Below are 21924 nucleotides of genomic sequence, written 5' to 3'. Positions count from 1 at the left end.
ACGTAGCGAACTGTTGAGCTCGCGTTACATAACAAGAGGCCAAACCCTGGCTTGATGTGTGTGATATGACAGCGAATGAATGGCGTGACCGAAATGATCTCCAGCGGTATGTCATATGCATCTTCGAACTGCAACTTCTCAGCCAATGACTAATGCTTATGAAACCTTTGCCCGTCCCATAATCTGTATGTGCGAAATCTCTTAGAAGTGCTTAAACAAGTGGGAATTAGCCGTGAAAGTGAGCCTAAGTTTCGCAACGCTGATTGCTCCTTAACTACATCATCTCATCTTATTTTAAAGAACAAGACTTTTGATCGCAGCCATACGTGTCTATCTACAACTAGACTTTTCCATTCAGCGCAGATCTTGCAGCTCATCCTCAGAAGAATGTTCTCGAAGTAACACACTCTGGGACGCCGTCTTCCTCTTTTTCCGTCGCCAATTACTCCTTCAGTGACGGTGCAAAGGAACTCCTCATGTCGCAGAATGTTGTCGCGCGCTAAGATGGAACCCAGGACAGATATTCCATCCCAGGATTGAACCCGGAAGTAAAAGGGCGACAAAGGATAAATGATGTCATTTTCTAATTATTTATGTTTCTGTTGTATCAAATGCTCGACTTCATCGGTCTTTCCTACTTGCACACTGAAGATCATTAACGTGATACATTAAATATCCCAATGCTGCGAGCCAAGATTGAACCCATAACATATATTCTATCCAAAGATCGAATCCGGAAGTAAAATACACAGTTCTAGCCCTTCAGGCAAGAAGCTCACTACTAAAAACATCCGAAGGACATGAGTGACGAATTTTAGGTAAATAAAATATAATAAAGTATGAGAATATATTCTTTATTTACTCCTAAAAGTTATAATCCTTTCATTAATCATCGTTATCCAGTCGATTACATTAGCAGTTTACCTTTTTCTACCACTACGAGCGCTAATGAGAGTCGATGCAGAGTTTCACTTAAGCTCTTGAAACTACATTCGGTGTGGACATTTTTCAAAAATAAAAAAAAGCCTGAGGGTATTGAACCAAGGACACATTACCCAAAACATTATATAAATAATTTGGCTAGGATTTGAATAAAAAAGAAAACGAGTAAAGAAACAAGCGATTTTAAGCTGTTTTTCCGGAACTGAATTTAAGCCGGAAGTGATTTTTCGAAATTTGTTCTTTGTAGTTTGATAGAGCTGTCCATGACTCTCAATCTGAAATATTTCCGGGCACTTTAACTCTTCAACTTTCGCCAAAATTGAGGACATTGCTCAAATTTACGTTTTTCGTAATATGGGGATCCCTAATTTGTCTCCTAAGAAATTAACATTAAAAAGGAACGTAGGATATACAGTACAGTGTCACCTGGGCATCCTTCCGTAAAACTGGGCGAAATCCATACAAATTGCCGACCCCACAAAAGTGGAAAAAGACCAAGAATAAGAGGAGCAACACATTAAATTTATATGATCAGTTATTTCTCCAAAGTGACTATTGAACTAAAATAAAAATATCTTGTTTGTTTGCGTGTCGGCTTGAACCCCGACTAATGCATGGGGCATTTTCGAAATGAAAAGCTACGTCCCTGGGTTCGGTTCGATTTTCACGTAAAACTGGAGGTCCCGATGGAAAGTTTGTTTTTGTTAAAATCATACTACGAAAGGACAAAATAAGACTAGAGAAAATCTACCCTATTTTTTGATATCCATATATCATGGTTTATTTAAAACGTAGATCTCCTTCGAATTGTCCGGCTCTATGGCTAAATGGTTAGCGTGCTGGCCTTTGGTCACAGGGGTCCCGGGTTCGATTCCCGGAAGGGTTGGGAATTTTAACCCTAATTGGTTAAATTCGCTGGCACAGGGGCTGGGTGTATGTGCCGTCTTCATCATCATTTCATCCTCATCACGACGCGCAGGTCGCCTACTGGTATGTCAAATCAAAAGACCTGCATCTGGCGAGCCGAACTTGTCCTCGGACATTCCCGGCACTAAAAGCCATACGCCATTTCATTTTTCCCTTCGTTCAGACATCCTGGCAACAATGTCGCACAGGAAGAGTCTGACATTCCTTGTTGGAGATACAATGCTCGAACTCACCGTGGGTTTAGGATACGTCATCTGCAGGGACAGCAAGTCCCACTCGTTATCCCTCCCAGTTGATTGCCATATTTAACCATACATTCTCCTTTATTTCAATTCCTAAGTACTTGAATTTTTCCACACCCTAACATTATTATCTCTAGTTTCAATCGCTTTTCTCCCTCTCCCCTTCCCCTTTCCATCACATTTGTCTTGTTTTTCTCGACACTGTTCCTAGTCTACATTATTTCAATTTCTCATTTACTGAAATGAAATAGCGTATGGCGTTTAGTGCCGGCGGTGTCCGAGGACATGTTTGGCTCGCCAGGTGCAGGTCTTTTGATTTGACGCACTTAGGTGACCTGTACGTAATGATGAGGGTGAAATAACGATGAAGACGACACATTCACCCAGCCCCCGTGCCAGCTAAATTAACCAATGATAGTTAAAATTCCCGACCTTGCCGGGAATCGAACCCGGGACCCCTGTGACCAAAGGCCAGCATGCTAACCGTTTAGTCATGGAGCCGGACTCTCATTCACTGTTTCTCGCTCTAAGATCCACCTCACATCCTTTCTTCAAGTAATAATTTCATCAATAAAGTTGTGTCCATTCTTGCACCTCCGTGATATCCTTGTCGTACCATTCATAGTATCATCCATCATAATATTACCAACAGTAAGGGTATTAATTTATTTATACAGCCTCACCCAAGAGGAGGCTACCGCAAGTACAAAGTATATCGAATACAAAATATTACATCTTCCAAGTCATTGATTCTGATAGAATGTGCCAGACAGAAAAGACAGCAAAGAAAATAAGTTTCACAAATTAATTTAGAAATATAGCATGATGTTGAGCTCGCCAAATGCTATATATACTGATCAGCCAAAACGTTACGACCACCTACCTACTATCAATATAAACCCGTCCGGGAGATAGCAGTGTCACCTGACGACGAATGACTGCTAGTCAGACACACGCACGGTGCATATTGTATCAGCGAGCGCGCTGTCGGTGTGTAGAATGGGTACGCGCGATCTATCTGAGTTTGACCGAGGGAAGATTGAGATGGCCCGGAGGCTCGGCACGAGAATTTCGGAAAATGCACGACTTGCCGGGTGTTCGAAGAGTGCTGTGCTGAGTTTCTTCAACAAGTGGCGAAATCAAGGTGAAACCTCGTCCAAATGTCGAGGAGTTGGGCGCCCACCCCTCATTACAAATGTCGGACGTCGTAGGCTGTACGGACTGGTAACACAGGACAGGCTGGTAACTGTGGCGGAACTAACATCAGACTTTAATGCAGGGCAGAGTACAAGTGTGAGTGAACACACCTAAGGATGAAACTCCGAAGCCGACAACCCATGCACGTGCCAATGTTAACACCACGACATCGGCTACTACGACTGAAATGGGCATGTGACCACCGTCATTGGACGTTGGCGCAGTGGCAGAGCGTTGCATGGTCTGATGAATCCCGATACTTTCTTCATCATGCCGATAGGAGGGTATGAATATGTCGTCTTCCAGGGGAACAGCTCTTTGACACCTGTACTGCGGGACGGAGACAAGCTGGCGTCGGCCCAATTATGCTCTGGGGAACATTCACGTGGGTTTCCATGGGTGCAATGGAGTTCGTGCAAGACACCATGACTGCCGATAAGTATCGTACACTGGTTGCAGAGCACGTACACCCCTTCCCGACAATCATGCTTCCCAACGGCAGAGGCATTTTTCAACAAGGTAATGCGCCATGTCACAAAGCCAGGAGTGTGATGGAGTGGTTCGAGGAACACAGTGGCGAGTTGAAATTGATGTGCTGACCCCCCAACTCGCCAGATCTTAACCCGATCGAACACATCTGGGATGCGATTGAACGTTGCGTCAGAACTCATCGCCCCCTCCCCGAAATTTACGGGAATCAGGTGTGCTGATGTGGTGCCAACTCCCTCCAGCGACCTATCAAGGCCTCATTGCTTCCATGCCAAGACGCGTCGCCTCTGTTATCCGTGCCAGAGGTGGAGATACCGGCTATTAGGTAGGTGGTCATACTGTTCTGGCTGATCAGTGTAAATGATTGCGGAGTATGGTTATTAAAACTCGTATTGCAGCGATAGTGATGTCGTGAAGTCGTGTCCGGTTGACACCGAGAGAATCCCACTGCTGTACAAGAAATTTAGGGATTGTGCCCTCGGCACCGATCATGAGTCCAGTAAGTTGAAGACCATAGCTTTCAGCACTGATGTGGACTACTATATGTATTTGTTTGCATATCCGGTACTTTATACAATGTTTTACCATTTTTGTCAACTGCAATTTGTATGTTGTTTAATGACAATACAATTATTCTAATTCTATTTGATTTAGGGCGATGCAGACTCTGTACTGTTAAGCCGCGTACACACCAGCGTATAAGAAACCGAATCGAACGCTGAGCGGTTCGGAGATCGGTATGAGAAAATAAGGATGGAAGTTGGGGATATGTGACAGAAAACCTTCAGTGCGATAGTGCGACGTTAAACCACTAGGAAAGCAAACAAGACAACAATATTCCGAACTGCTCGTAGTCACACCGATACAAGCAGGTAAACTGCCCCTCTCTTCCAGTGGGAGATGGTGACGGCCACAGAACCCAGCAACTGACAGTACATGCGATGTTACAGTATTAAGGTTATAAATAGGCATTCTCTTAACAACATAAGACATTAAAACGACGCTTTTAGCTTTAGCACAACTTTATGCTACCCAGACTTGCAGCCCTTTCGGTCTGATGACGAGCTGCCGCTACTGGTCATTTGATCCATCACTCGACTGTATCAGCATCAGTAAGTAGATACTAACCGAAGCTCTGAACACGTGACAGTCGGTAGATGCAGAGTGGGTCTCGGCCCATAAGTGGCCGTCGCTGGTCCGTGGTCCAACAGCTCTGCACTCTGGCCGGTAAGCCGAGCAGAGGACGGATGGCCACGGCTCTACCGTTGCTCCACGGCTCTGCATTCAGGAGATAGAACAGGGCTAGACCTCACGGCTGGCCCCAACCGTCGGCTGTCCTGAGAATGGTTTTCCGTGGTTTTCCATTCTCCTTCCGGGACAGTTCCTAGTATAGGTCACGGCCTGAGAGACGGCGTCATGGTCTAAGAGGCCCACCTTCCCTTTCAGGGGAGGAATGAAAACACTTTAGTAGTAGTACGCGTGTCAGATTTAAATAGTGCAGCTACAAAACTCCATGGTGCTGCAAGCTTTGTGGTCCTTCGCCTTTCTAAGCAGTGTATACTTCTCTACAGAGGAATTGGAAGTAATGTGGTCAGTGTATTGATTCCTGCGCACTTTACAGCACACTCAGTGTACAGTACTACTGCAGCTACAGATCATGGAATCCTCATATCGTCCTCAAAGGGCTGAGTTAACATCGTTCCAGCAGATCTTCAAAACAGACCTTCTCACTTTAGCGCGGCAGTGGCTCTCTCGTTTAACAATACTCCCTAGATAACAGATCTGATTTCGACCGAGGTTAGTGACTTTTAAAGGTTTAAACAGCCATCTCAACGGAGTCGCTTACTTGCAGCGTGTTAAGGAAATGCGAATTAAGATGTTCCTACGTCTGTTAAAACCATCGTCAGTTGATGAAAAATGAAAACATTCTTCTTATTGTTATTACTCGCTAATATATACAAATTCATTACAGATATTATGCCTTTCAGCGTTCAGTCTGCAAGCCTCCGCGAACTACGTAAGCCCTTCCAAATCCTCTATCTGCAACTAGCTGCGTGGCCTCCCTTGGTTCCACACATCTTATCAGAAGTCTTATTATTATTATTATTATTATTATTATTATTATTATTATTATTATTACTATTATTATTATTATTATTATTATCATCATCATTCAGCGAGAGGGAGTAATGGTTTACTATTTTCACTTCCAAACAAATGCCGAGGAAATTACTATTCATAGACAACAGCCGATTCCTTCCACTTCATTACCCAATTTCGTTCACTATGATTCAATTCATCTTCAATAACTCCTCAATTGTGGTTGCCGTGACGAAGGGCAGGGCACCCGGCCGGAAAATAGGCCGTATAATTTCATCTCACCCCATCCGAAGCTAGGAAACGAGACTAAGTGGTATAAATTATTATTATTATTATTATTATTATTATTATTATTATTATTATTATTAGTATTATTATTATCGGAGCTTGCAACGTCAACAACCAGTTGAAAGGAACAGTTTGCAGATTTATACTCGTGAGAAAAGGGTACTCTCATGTTGCTGAAAGAAGAGGGTTTCACTTCCAATAGTGTGCTTGTTTTATGTTACAAGTCGTAGTTTCTGCATTTGCTGTTGTTGTCCCTGAGATTCCCAGCCTATGCAAAAATTGAGTACTGGGTTAATTCCTGGGCCAACCCAGTCCTAGAACTACTAGTAACTAATCTATCTTACTTAGAGCCGAGGTTACGAATACTGGAGCCGAGGTCAGTAGCTGCAGTCGTTTAAGTGCGGCCAGTATACAGTATTCGGGAGATAGTGGGTTCGAATCCCACTGTCAGCGGCTCTGAAGATGGTTTTCCGTTGTTTCCCCATTTTCGCCCAGGCAAATGCTAAGGCTGTGCCTTAATTCAGTCCACAGCTGCTTCCTTCCCATTCCTGGCCCTTTCCTAACCCATCGTCGCCATAAGACCTACCTGTGAAGGTGCGACGTAAGACAACTTTAAGAAAAAAAAAATACTGCAATTCCTAGTTTCACTTTTTCCAAGAAGAAAATGAGTTTATTTTTCAAAACAGTTTTGTTCTTACGAAATGTTAAATGAAAATAAAATGCATCAACTTATTGCTAAGAGTGCGAAAACGTTTATTGTAAAATGTTGGTGTTTGTTTTGCTACAAGACGTCAGAGTCACAGCTTACCAAATCCATCATAAACAATGATACTACTTGTTAATTGTTTATGTAAATATGATGTTAAATAATCGCTACCGATTCAGCGATAATATTTTCCACTAAGGAGCAAACGTGGTTCTTATTTATGCAGAACTAAACAGTACGTTTGCCATCAATCGATAAATTGTTCCCCTCGCACCGAACTGAAGACCATGAAGGAGGAAGTCTCTGCTGCCTAACTTCCACTACGTTTCTTTTTTTAAAAATAACCTTTTCCCTTTTTGCAATATTTTTATGATCATAAATATGTCTACCGGTCATGGCCATCCATCTACGGCTGCTAATTTCAGATGTTAACCAGCCGTAAGTCATAGCTGCATGATTGCTAGGTAACATCCATCCATACCTTACATCACTGCCTGCACGGTTGCTAGGTAACATCCATCCATACCTTACATCACTGCCTGCACGGTTGCTAGATAACATCCATCCATACCTTACATTACTGCCTGCACGGTTGCTAGGTAACATCCATCTACTGTATACCTTACATTACTGTCTGCATGGTTGCCAGGTAACATCCATCCATACCTTACATCACTGCCTGCATGGCTGCTAGGTAACATTATCTGACCATCCTTCCATACCTTACATTACTGCCTGCACGGTTGCTAGGTAACATCCATCCATACCTTACATTACTGCCTGCACGGTTGCTAGGTAACATCCATCCATACCTTACATGACTGTCTGCACGGTTGCTAGGTAACATACATCCATACCTTACATCACTGTCTGCACGGTTGCTAGGTAACATCCATCCATACCTTACATCACTGTCTGCACGGTTGCTATGGTTACACTTCCGTGACACATTTTGTCTAGTTACGTTACACAAATTCCCGCATGACCCCCAGAAATACATCATATTTATGTTAAAAATGAATGCAGCTATTAAATATATTCTTTTTCTCCCTTATCCACATTTTCAACCTGGCCGATTTTATTTGTTCAATAGCGTATTGTTGGGTCAAGATTATATACAGTGTTAGAATATTCCTTCGCCGCTACAGTATCTACGAATTGATTCGTTCCTCTACCATCTAATGAAATTTTACAAACGTGTCATATATATTAGATTTCAACGACTGAGAGAATATACATTTCAGTTTATGCTCTCTCCGGTTGATAAACAATGAAATGAACGGATATGACCCGAGTACATGACTTGCAGACATACTTGCTACAACATGTATATTATATAAGGGACTTAGGGTCGGTCGAACCCTAATGAATACAGCTTGGAATTTTAGGCAGTAACGAGTTAGAATGCAAACTTACTGACGCGGGTAACAAGTATAGTCTATCCTGCACAACCGCTTTGCTGTGAGTTTTGCATAAACTTAAGGGGTGCGACCCATCAGAACCCCTAGAATTTATGTTACTCTCGCTACAATATGGAAACGGAGTAGAGGAAATTTCCTAATAACCAAATTAGTTTGCATTCTAACCTATTAAAAAAATCCTCAGCCTTTATCCAGCCATTCAATCGGGTCAGGAATGGAATGGATGAAGCTTCCATCTGGCGGCGAAGATAGGAACTGTGCCAGCTACCGAAGCTTGTCCCAATGATTAATGACTGGCAGATGAAATGAAATGATATTGGACAGTGTTGCTGGAATGAAAGATGACAGGGCAAACCGGAGTACGCGGAGAAAAACCTGTCTCACCTCCGCTTTGTTCAGCACAAATCTCAAATGGAGTGACCGGGATTTGAAACACGCTGCCGCCTATTCTATTCTAACTTACTACTGCTAAAGAAAACCCGGAGTCTAATAATGTGTAGTAGCCTATATACAGCGTGTCCCAAAAGAGCACCGACAACACTTACTATGTTGCGCGGGAAGGAAAACTGATCTTTTTTTTTTTTTTTTCAAGAAGGAACCCATATCCAGAAACGCATGACTTGGACGCTGTACCACATCTAAGTGTGAAATGGGTGTGCGTTCCGCATGTCGTCAATAAAACCAACATCGGGCTTATTACACACCGGGTTCGAACTGTGTAACTCCTACGTCATTGCAGGCCCTACATCGGCGGTGCTTAGCCTCACGCACATGACCCAATACGTGCGGTTGTCTTTGAAGAATTTCAATCGCCCCGTTGACTCGAGCAATGAGGTCCCCCGTTGACGTTACAGGAATGTCTCTCGATGGGCGCGAATAAGCAATGATGTGGAGTACGTCCGTTTGGAAAATGTTACGCATACAATCTTGCAGGAGCTCTACCGTTACAATCATCTTTGCCGTATGCGAGCACCACGTCGGTCATTTCCGCAGCTGTGTACTGGTACATGTCGCACTACTGTTATCAACGCTACTGCACTGGCAGACTACAGTACACAAGCAACGCAATAGCATGCACACCAAGAACTGCGTGGAGGGATGTAGCGAATGCGCAGGAATGTTATTAGGCTGAAATCGCCCATCTGCAGTACACAAATGGCTATTTCGTATTAAGACGCCAAATCGGATCAAATTGTCACAAATGTTTTCAGACTTCGACACTCTCCAGCGCCCAAACCGCGCATTTCCGGACAGGGGCTCCTTCTTGAAAACCGATCATTCCGCCATCTCGCACAACATACAGTACTAAGCCTTGTTGGTTATTTTCTCGGGACATTCTGTATAACAAACAATGCAGGTGATTGTGCAGGGGTAAGTATATTTCCAGCATTATTCTAGGGTCGAATTTAGGAAAAGCATCGAACATCCCTTGTACGGTGGCAATTATATTTTCATACTTCAAACTAGTATCGCATTCCAACATGATTTAAGAGAACTGGGAGCTACTACGCTCACACGTAGACCATGTCAGAGATCTGACACTGCATCGGTTCTTGATACTGTATACTATTCCAAGACGAGAAATAGAGAAAGTTCCGTATTCACAAAGAATGGGGGTAATTAAAGCCTACAGATCAGAATAATCAGACAGTTCATCACGAACGTGCCTCTTTGGTTGATACATACGATGAGAAACCTGGCTCAACTACAAAGCTACCAGATAACATCACAGCAGATGACAAGATAAGCAGATTGATTCATTGCTAGACAAGTTCCAAAGGAGCACTTTCCTTTCTGGACCAATCATGGTTACAAAGGAAGATTCCTTTCAACCTCAATTACAGCATCCCCAAACATAACAATAATGAGCGCTTCCTGATGTACTGTGCACACAAAAACTCGTAAACGTTAATTTACCCCTAACAACACACACAACGATGGGAGTGACTAAACAGACAAACACGTCAACATTTCTGCCTTCAATTCTCCCGTTCTGCCTCTGTTTTGTAGAGGTTAGTGTGATTAGCTGCCATCCCCGGAGGCCCGGGTTCTATTTCCGGCTCTGCCACGAAATTTGAAAAGTGGTACGAGGGCTAGAACGGGGTCCACTCAGCCTCGGCAGTACAACTTAGTAGAGGGGGTGGGGATTCGATTCCTACTTCAGACATCCTCGCACAGGATTCCCGTGGTTTCCCACTTCTCCTCCAGGCAAATGCCGGGATGTAACCTAACATAAGGCCACGGCAGCTTCCTTCCCTCTTCGTTGTCTACCCCTTCCACTTTTCTCATCTCCCCGTCCCCACATGGTTCCTGTTCAGGACAGCAGGTGAGGCCGCCTGGGACAGATACTGGTCCTCCTCCCTAGTTTCATCCCAGACCCAAATCTCATGCTCCGGTACAGTGTCCTCGCTGAGTCCGAGGGAGAAACGAACCCGGGAGGGCAAACGGATTAAGAAAGAAAGATAAGAAGGAAATTCTCCCGTTTATGAGCCGAAGTTGGCAGTTCCGATCCTGGCACAGTCCGGTTGTATTTGAAGGTGCTCAAATACGTAAGCCCCGTTTTGGTGATTTACCGGCAAGTAAAATAACTCCTGTGGGATGACATCATTCTGGCACCTAGATGTAACAGAAAACCGTAAAGTAGTTACTGGGACTTAAAACCAATAACAGTAATTATTAATTCTCCCGTAGACTGGCTTCCAGAATTCTTGGAGAAAATACTGTACAGAGCTAGTGCATTAGAGGGTCAAGCAGGAAGAGAAATAACTTTCATTCAATGTACACCAGCTGATTTCGAAACATAACAATGTAAAATGAGGGTGTGGAAAGCAGATTTACTGAATTCCTAAAGGGCCATTTATATTTGTGTGGTGAGAAGGACAGTCATCTTTATTTGTAGCCTTGCTGCGAAATGAAGACAAACCGATAGGTTCGTCAGTTTTACGTTCTAAAAGGAGGATTTTATATTTTTATTTTTATTTTTATTTTTACAATGTTTTGGTTCTCAATTAAGCGACGTTGGGTTAAGCGGGGTATTACTGTACCGTTAGAAATGAGTCTCCAAGCCAATGTGATACCATAACTGTTGCTCTAGAATCCTTAGGTGGTGGTGGTGATCATTATTTTAAGAGGAAGTACAACTAGGCAACCATCCTCAGAACTCTTAGGGCCGGGCTGAGTGGCTCAGACGGTTAAGGCGCTGGCCTTCTAACCCCAACTTGGCAGGTTCGATCCTGGCTCAGTCCGGTGGTATTTGAAGGTGCTCAAATACGACAGCCCCGTGTCGGTAGATTTACCGGCACGTAAAAGAACTCCTGCGGGACTGAATTCCGGCACCTCGGCGTCTCCGAAGACCTTAAAAAGTAGTTAGTGGGACGTAAAACAAATAACATTAATTATTAGAACTCTTAGGGACGAAGTTATGCAGGGTAGAAAATGAGAAGTCTTAATTTGCTTCATATTGTATTCTTTCATATAGGAGAATGAGGCACAGGCATTCCCCTAATCTTTATTCTGTGGAATTTAAAGAAGATTCAAATACAAGGAGGTGCAGATTCTTTGAACTTTGTTAAGCCAAATTGTAATCTCACGTCATGACTGTGGCAGGTTCGATCCTGGCTCAGTCCAGTAGTATTTGAAGGTGCTCAAACACGTCAGTCTCGTGTCAGTTCATTAACTGACACGATAAAGAACCCCTGCGGGACAAAATTCCGGTACCTCGGCGTCTCAGAAAACCGTCAGAAAGTGAGTAGTGGGAAATAAAAGCAATAACATTATCATAAACGGCAGAAAGATGGTTTTCTGAGCCAAGTTAGTCCGGTTATTTTGAAAGTGTTTAGATACACCAGTCTCTTATCGGTAGATATACTGGCACGTAAAGAAAGGAACTACTGCGGGACACAAATTCGGCTCCCCAGCGTCTCTAAAAACCGTAAAAATAGTTAGTGGGATGTCAGACCATTAAAATAATAATAATAATAATAATAATAATAATAATAATAATAATAATAATAATAATAATAATAATAATAATAATAATAATGCTATACTCGCCCCTGGGTAGAACACAGTTTGGTCGTGTGAGGAATGAAGACGTACGAAAAAGTATCGGGATAGTGTTATCGCTGACAAGATGTGTGAGGGACGACTACACGTTGGTATGGCCATGTTACCAGAAGCAGCGAGGCTACAGTTGCGAAGACGCAGTCCGCTGCCACCTAATGGACGCCACGCTGTAGACTGAAATAGCAAAGGCTAGACTCATTCACTTAAAGACATGCGTGCAATAACTGTCAGCCCCCGCGACGCGTTGCATCCTAACCTCGACCCTGCCACCACTTTCAAGGGCTCCCTTACCGCGATCCACGTGTAGCACATACTTGTCCAGTAAGCCCAGGGTCTTCTCACTGACCGCACCCACATAGTGGCTCTGTCTAGTTAACGAACACTGAAACTGTGCCGGCGTATTGACACGTTGAGTGCCAGACCAAATTTAATAGGATTGCCGTCTAGTGCCGTGAGCTAATAACATCGAGTTACTCCCTGGTGCCAAAACGTTGACAGGCTTAACCAAGCAAATTATAGCTGAAATTAGGATGTATTTATGATATATTACGTTAACTTATTATGTATATTAGGTAAAATAATGCGACCCCATATGGGGTCGTACTTATACAGTAGTTACTGTCCCGACGCTCGGTCATACTTACATTTTCCTTTGCAGGGACGCGTTATATGCTGTTGATTTTGATAGATATGTTAGCTTATTCATACTGGAGCCGTAAAAATGTACGATCCCCGATTTTAGGTCAGGAAATATTTGTAAATGACGATCTTCCGATTTTAGGTTAGGACATTTTCGTATAAAATGTAGTTACATAATGTAGTGAAAATCATGTGAATTTGGTAAATTAGGATGTAACAGAACAATATTGTAAGAAGAATTAGTAGTTACGGAATACTGAATAAGTACAGTATATAATTTTGTTTGTAGGCCCTATAACTTTTAATTTGAGTAAGATAACCTAGCAGCGATGATTGTGCAACATGGGAAACCAGTGAATATATCGTTGAATACCGTACCGTCATAATTGTTGCAACAGCTAGCTTGGAAACCAGGAGTACAGCGAAGTTGTGTATGCTGAAGACTAATTCATCAATGTGGATGAACGTGCGAGATCGCTATTTGCTCTATACTGGCTTCAAAATCACTGTAACTATATACTTCGTCTATACCATCATTGTTCGACTTGTTCGATATATCGTCCAGACTATCTGCACTAACTCTTTTACTGCTCGATTTACTCGTAACGACTTACAAAATAAAAAGGAAACTCAGAGCACTGCACACTTACATAAAAATTCGTGCGCGGGATAGACAATCACTTTGTCACCCTACAAAGCACTCTTTTTTATCCATATGGGGTCGCGCCAAAACAGGAATTGAGGAATGGAAGGTGGACTACGCAAGTACATAAATATACGACCAGCAGATGGCAGGAAGAGACTTTATACATCTTCGAAACACATACTTAATGCGTACCCAAATGGGTTCGCACCGTCCTCGATTTAGAGCGAACGTACGACCCCATATGGGGACGTGAAGTTCAAAAACTTGACTACTCTCACGTACCCATATGGGGTCGCATGGCACTCAACGTGTTAAAGCACCTTTCAAATATCATGAGACTGATCCGGGATCGAGCCCGAACTTGGGGCCAGAAGGCCAGCACTCAACCGTCTGAGCCACACAGCCCGACTGTCTACAAATAACATGTACTGTATGCTTAACACTTAGAAGACACGATGTGATAAACTACTGTGCATTACACATCAAAGTCAGAAAATATCAGATCGGGTTGAATGAACCATGAGACAGGGTTTGGGTTAATTTTGATTAACAGACTTGGGGAATTTTTAGCTCCTAAAAAGGTTATTTTAGGTGCCTAAAATAGGCTGTCAGATATGAAAAAATAGTTTCTAAAATGTATTTTAGGCAGCTTCAATTTTCTTTCTTTCTTGATCCGTTTACCCTCCAGGGTTGGTTTTTCTCTCTGCCTCAGCGAGGGATACCACCTCTACCGTCTCAAGGGCAGTGTTCTGGAACGTGAGACGTTGGGTTGAAGGATAAAACTGGAAAGGAGAACCAGTACCTCGCCCAGGCGGCCTCACCTGCTATGCTGAACAGAGGCCTTGTGGGGGGATGGGAAGAACGGAGGGGATAGACAAAGAGGAGGGAAGGAAGCAGCCGTGGCCTTAAGTTAGGTACCATCGCGGCATTTGCCTGGAGGGGAAGTGGGAACCATCGAAAACAAATTCGAGGATGGTTGATATGGGAATCGAAACCCCTCTACTCAGTTGACCTCTCGAGGCTGAGTGGACCCCGTTCCAGCCCTCGGACCACTTTTCAAATTTTGTGGCAGAGCCGGGAATCGAACCCGGGCCTCTGGGAGTGGCAGCTAAACACACTAACCACAACATCACACAGGCGGACATTTTCAATTTTTCTTATTTTAATAAGGATGTATCAATTAAAATACAATTTTTACTTTACTAAATTGATAGTAAATCTTTAGGGGAAATGTAAAAACTCCTTAACCACTGTTTAACTGTAGACGATTTGGACGCCAACAGTTTCAACACAATGCACTCACTGAACAAACCGACACAACGGTATGTTCTCACAGAATGAAATGAAGAGTTTTGTTTCTAGCAGGTCAATGGACACTACTGTCTCCCACCTCTTGACGCGAAGACTACGGACGTTTTTACTGCGGGACGTTAATAAGTACTTCCGGCGAGTGTGATTTACAGCTTCCCGCTTTTCATATTTTGTTTGAAAAATCGATTTTAACCTTATAAATATATGAAACATGTACACAGAACTTGAAGTTATCTCTTCAGGAACAAAACAGATTTTTCCCTAAAATCCGACGTCTAATGATGGACATCGGATGTTAACGGAGCATAATATTTTAATTCAGTGGCGTGCTGTGAACACATTCGTTACCTAATCTGCAAAATTAAAAACAAAAATCGCAGCCCCACTATTAATTGTGTATTTAAACTTTAAAAGCCTAACCTAAAGTGAATGATCAAAATTTAGCAGGTACTTTACCTTCGCCGACGTTTCACTGTTTCACTCGCCTACTGAGCGTATGTACAGCAATGACAAACGAGGGGAAATATTCCCCACGACGTTTACCACTGTAATATTAATGAAGAATGCCACAGAACTCGCGAAAACTTCACCTATAACCCAAGAGGAATGCTACAAAAATTCACAATATACCACCATTACAGGCAAACACACTCATAAAGAGCAACACATTACAAAATGCTTGTACTTCGCGGTTGGTTTTGTGTTCATGCTGGGGAACCTAATATTTTTTCGCATGCATCAAAAAACATACTCTACAAGTGCCTTGAATCGCTCCCAAAAACTTCATACATTGCGAAATCCAAATTAATATTAATTAATATTGATTGCATAAAATGGCTATTTTTATTAGCAAGACTATGTGCAAATGGATATACTATTTTTTCTTGTAACCTCTTTTTTTTTTGATACGGGATTTACGTCGCACCGGCACGGATAGGTCTTATGGCGACGATGGGATAGGAAAGGCCTAGGAGTTGGAAGGTACAGCCCCAGCATTTGCTTGGTGTGAAAATGGGAAACCACGGAAAACCATCTTCAGGGCTGCCGACAGTGGGATTCGAACCCACGATCTCCCGGATGCAAGCTCACAGCCGTGTGCCTATACGCGCACGGCCAACTCGCCCGGTCTTGTAACCTCTGACGTGCGGCGCTGAACACTTCGAGTGTTAACTATTACAATTTACAATTTACCCAAGCTAGCTGCTCCACCGTCGTCAGAGTGAGGCCAACAGCAATTACCCCGCCATCCCAAGAAAAGGTGGCTTGAAGCTCATACGTCAACCAAGCGATGAATTTCGCCGGGGTAACACTCTTTCGCGCCTGCAAAGAAACCCAGCTCGCTGGAGAGACCTGGACTGCAGTAGAGCGAACGGGTTATCGAGACAGCTGTAGCTGCATTGACTTAGTTTTTTCTTAACTTGATAAAGAAACGTTCTAAGGAATAATGGGAAAATGTAAATACAAAATTATTTTCCCCAGCAGCACTGGGGTAGCTAGGGTTCCGTGCACGCCACTGTATTTTACCATGATGCGTCTAGTTTAAAGGAAATATATAACAACATCCACCCATACAGGAGGGAGGTTTGTCTGTAGTAGACTCTAATAAGGAGTGTTTCAGTATTTAGATAGAGAGAAACTGGAGCTCGAGTTGTATTTCTGTGAGACTAAGGCAGAACCCGATATGCCCCAAAAAAAAAACACGTTTTTTTCAGGAGGCGGTTTTAAAAGTTAGGGAGATCGCAGAAATATTTCAATGATCTCTAAACTGAAGTGGCATACATTTGTGAATGTAATAACAAGAAGGAACAAGTTTTCTTCTTACTTATTCAGCAATTTCAGGGAACAAATCTCTCGGTTGTACTGAACGTATCGGCATCTTCATTAATTTTTGGGAACAGCGTATTCTATGGGCACCAGAATAATACAGAGTTTTGCCATCATACTCTTCGTCGCAAAATCTACCATATTGGGATTAAAACTGAAAATTCTATTTTTGATGTATTGTTTCTGCCTTATTACCACAGATTTATATTGACTATTTAATTATAATTACAAAATAAATTAAGCAATGACAATACCAATATAAAACCAATCAAATACACAAGTAAATGACATGGCGTATGGTTTTAGTGCCGGGAATGTTCGAGGACAACTTCGGATCGCCAGGTACAGGTCTTTTGAACTGACTCCCCTAGGCGACTGCGCAACATGATGAGGATGATATGAGGATGGAGACGACACATACACCCAGCTCCCGAGCCAGAGGAATTAACCAATGGTTAAAATTCCCGATCCTGCCGGAAATCGAACCCGGGACTGCAGTAACCTAAGGCTAGCACACTGACCATTTAGCCACGTACCTGGACAAAAACACAGTTATTTGTAACCTATACAGATAACAAAACTTTCAGCGCAGAAATAGACGGTTTTATTTTTGCATTTAAACTCTTTGGCCTGCAATCTCCCAATATGTCGGCTGTCGGCTTCATCTAAGTTATGCCCTATTGACTGTTTAGTCAGCCGTCTCTGTGGTGTAGTGGTTAGTGTTATTAGCTGCCACCAGCGGAGGACACCGGGTTCGATTCTCGGCTATGTCACGAAATTTGAAAAGTGGTACGAGGGCTGGAATGGGGTCAACTCAGCCTCGCGAGGTCAACTCGGTAGAGGGTTTTCGATTCCCACCTCACCCATACTAGAGGTCAACTCGGTAGAGGGTTTTCGATTCCCACCTCACCCATACTAGAAGTATTTTCCTTACATATCTCTTGCAATCTTTCCATCCCTCCACAAGGCCCCTGTTTTTCCTCAGTTGTATCCTCCCGATCGAAAGTCTCACGCTCCAGGACACTGACCTTGAGGCTGTAGAAGTGGGATCCCTCGCCGGGTCCGAAGGGAAAACCAACCCTGGAGGGTAAACAGATTACGAAGAAACATGATTGTTTAGTCTGTCACCAAATGTAGTATTGAAGATATTTAAGTTCCCTATTATGATGAATTTATATAAGAACCAATGCATGTAGGTGGGTTAAAATGAAAGAGATAACACAATAACGATAAAAATGTGCCGAGAGGCAACTGATAATTTTATACTAGGTTAGTCATTGGAACCACGAGCTAAATATTCTCAACTAGTTTGTAAATTACTTCTATATTCGACCTGTTGAACACTTTGGGTCTATGTAAGTAGGGTTTCAATTTATTTCTGATGTAGGTACTAATAATCCTATTCCTTTTCTCTTAAAACGATATCCCAAATTGTTGAAGAAGAGGTGTAATTCTATAATATCCACTACAGGAATCACCTGTACAAAAGTAAGACGAGTAAGTTTGACTCTACTCTTGGTTAAAGCAGTGGAATGCCCTTTATTAACTTATATTCTGAACGAAAAAATAGTGTAACAGATCGCTTTCAACTTCCCTAACTATCGTGTTACAGTAGCGATTCACAACAATTCAAAAAAGTAGAATGTAAAAATGATTACATCACTTACTGTAATCGATATGCGTAACTTAACACAGAACAAAGGCATTAAATGATATTATTTTCATTGCCAAGTGTGTTTGATATTATTCTGTTGTTACACGTATAGTAACAAAAACACACGAGACATTCATTAAAATGGACAAGGAAATACTGTATATTCTGCACAGAAAAATATGTAAGAATGAATTGTGATGTTATAATTCCTATTCATTAAAACTTGAAATAAAGAGAAAAATTAATTTCAAACAACTTCCAGAAAGTATAGAATGTAGACAACAATCTTAACTAATAATAATAATAATAATAATAATAATAATAATAATAATAATAATAATAATAATAATAATAATCAAAAGCAGAACAGTGGCTGGTCAGAAGAGAGAAGACAAGCGGCCAGAGAAAGAATGCAACGTTTTTGGGCTGCGAAAAAGGCCTCCAGAAATGACTCATAGTTACTTGACGTGGTCTCTAATGGTCCTACACGAGAATAATAATAATAATAATAATAATAATAATAATAATAAACGAAGCAAGTTGCATAGTGGTTTGTGTCATGTAGCTACCAGATTGCATTCGGGAGATAGTAGTTTCAAATATCACTCTAGGAAATCCTGAAGATGGTTTTCCGTAGTTTCCTATTTTCTCACCAGGCAAATACTGGGGATGTAGCCTACCTTATTTAGTGCCATGGCCACTTCTTTCACACTCCTAGCCCTTTCTCATCCTATCCTCGCCATAAGAACTATCTGTGTCGGTGCGGCGTAAAGCAGATTGTGAGTAATAATAATAATAATAATAATAATAATAATAATAATAATAATAATAATAATAATAATAATAATAATAATAATAATAATAATAATAATTTCGTGTTGCTATTCCTAGCCTGGTGCAGCCCTTGTAAGACAGACCCACCAACGAGGGTGGGTGGCATCTGCTAGGTTTGGGAACTGCGTGTATTTGAAGTAGAATGTAGTGTTGTGTGTGGTGTGTGTGTGTGAAAGGGATGTTGGGGACAGCACAAACACCCAGTTCCCGAGCCAGGGCAAATCTCCGACCGGGAATCAAACTCAAACCGAACGTGACTACGCTGACCATTCAACCAAGGGGTCGGGTTAAAAAAAAATAATAATAATAATAATAATAATAATAATAATAATAATAATAATAAGTATTCTTCAGCTTTTCTTCTTCTTAATCTGTTTTACCCTCCAGGGTTGGTTTTTCCCTCGGATTCAGCGAGGGATTCCACCTCTACCGCCTCAAGGACATTGTCCTGGAGGGTGAGACGTTGGGTCGGAGGATACAACTGGGGAGTGGACCAGTACCTCGCCCAGGCGGCCTCACCTGCTATGTTGAACAGGGGCCTTGTGGGGGATGGGTAGATTGGAATGGATAGGAAGAGGCAAGGAAGCGGCCATGGCCTTAAGATAGGTACCATCCAAGCATTTGCCTGGAGGAGAAGTGGGGAAACCATGGAAAACCATTTCGAGAATGGCTGAGATGGGAATCAAACCCGAGCCTCCGTTGGTGGCAGCAAAATGAAATGTCGTATGGCTTCTAGTGCCGGGATATCCCAGGAAGGGTTCGGCTCGCCAGGTGCAGGTCTTTCTATTTGACACCCGTAGGTGACCTGCGCGTCGTGATGAGGATGAAATGATGATGAAGACAACACATACACCCAGCCCCCGTGCCATTGGAATTAACCAATTAAGGTTAAAATCCCCGACCCGGCCGGGAATCGAACCCGGGACCGTCTGAACCGAAGGCCAGTACGCTGACCAACGAGTCGGACGGTGGCAGCTAATCACGCTAACCACTACACCACAGAGGCGAACTTCTTCAGCTTTTCCTAGATATTTATCGGATCGTTGGTAGCGTAGCCAGGATTGGCCGATGGGGAAGGAAGAGTTATAGTTGCAAAATGATTCTGAATGTGCGCTGCGCGCATGCAACACTTGTCATTATACGAACACTAATACAAGTAAATTATGTTGATATTCAGATAGCAGTACACTACAAAATCCTATATTAAACCACAGATCAAGAACAACACAATCAAGGTCGACAGTTGTACAGCGAATGGTAGGTTAAGCTTACAACCTAAAATATATATAATATATATATAAGATGCGAACCTCATTCACCTGGGTACAAAGCCAGTATCTAAGCCACTACGCTAATCACACACCCTAAAAAATTGATAACAACAACAACAACAACAATAATAATAATAATAATAATAATAATAATAATAATAATAATAATAATAATAATAATAATAATAATAATAATGACATTGTAAGGTAGGAAATGGCTGAATATATTGGTTTTAAGGTCCAATTTTGCTTGACAGCTACTATCTTGTAGCGGAACAAGACGCCAGCTCAAGTGGCGGTTTAATCATATTTTATTTTACTCATGATGATAATTACTGTTTTACAGGGCCTAACATCTAGGTTACCAGCCCCTTAAACATTATTTTAATATAAGTTACTGATAGAGCCCTGATTTTACCCGACAACTTTTCATTAAAGTGGAGAGAGTGCTTTAATCACGGTACTTACCACGAGATGCGCCTTCCCTGTGTTGTCGTCCACCCATCCGACGACCATATCAGCGTCGATCATACCGGCCCCGGGAGAGAAGCCTATCCCGACATAACCTCTTGTCGCCGCCTCCACGTAGAACTCGATCTCATCTCCCACAGGAGTCCAGCTCATCTTTATCCTCTGCTCTTTATCCAGATAAACACTGTGCATCAGCTCGGGCTGATCTACATGTCTCCTGACCCTACCTACACTCTTGAGATCTCCCTTCCCGCGGTCCACGTGTAGCACATACTGGTCCAGTAAATCCAGGGACTTCTCATTGTCCGCACCCACGTGGCGGCTCTGTTTTGTGTGGTGATTGTAGACGACGGCCACGAGCGTCAAGGCGCCTACGAGAAACAATACTCCAGACGGTCCCATTGTTTATACACACCCTATAACGGACACAAGAGTCTATTTACGTCACATAACAAATGGAGATATTTTAGGATTCATTCACTTGACACTACATTAAAATCATCCAACTTCTTTTCACTTTTATCTTACTTCAGTGAGCAAAAAGTTTTTCTTAGCAGTTCACAAACTGTTGCCTTCAGCACAAATAGCACATCACGACACTGTCTCGTATACAGCGTTTATAACTTCAATTTTGTTACAATAGATCATTGAAAATAGTCTACTACGACAATATTTTTGACAAAGGTCTGCCAAGATTCTTCTAAGAATATATTCTTTTTAAATACATATAAACAGGAAAAACGTTTGGAATGTACGGACTGAATTAAATGAAGAAAACCATGCTTTTAAAGTCCAATGTTATGGACAGCTTTTGCCACAATTGCATATCATTTCCAACAAACGAAACTATTTTTCTCAGACAACTACATTATTATTCAATCGACAACTGACAGAACT

At 42.3% G+C, this 21924-nt stretch overlaps 1 protein-coding gene across 1 annotated transcript in view; it reads right to left on the bottom strand.

Moving 5' to 3' along the window:
- Positions 1-21429, bottom strand: part of LOC136857034 (MOXD1 homolog 1) — a 176280-nt gene extending 154851 nt beyond the window's left edge. Inside the window, exon 1 of the mRNA XM_068224961.1 lies at positions 21025-21429. Within this exon, the coding sequence (XP_068081062.1) occupies positions 21025-21429 (405 nt within the window). The remainder of the gene's footprint in view (positions 1-21024) is intronic.
- Between the last annotated feature and the right edge of the window lie 495 nt (positions 21430-21924).

This window comes from Anabrus simplex, chromosome 1 (genome assembly GCF_040414725.1).
Source record: "Anabrus simplex isolate iqAnaSimp1 chromosome 1, ASM4041472v1, whole genome shotgun sequence".
In the NCBI taxonomy this organism is placed as follows: domain Eukaryota; kingdom Metazoa; phylum Arthropoda; class Insecta; order Orthoptera; family Tettigoniidae; genus Anabrus; species Anabrus simplex.
The sequence above is the reverse complement of the archived record's forward strand: the minus strand, read 5'-3'. Positions and strand labels throughout refer to the sequence as shown.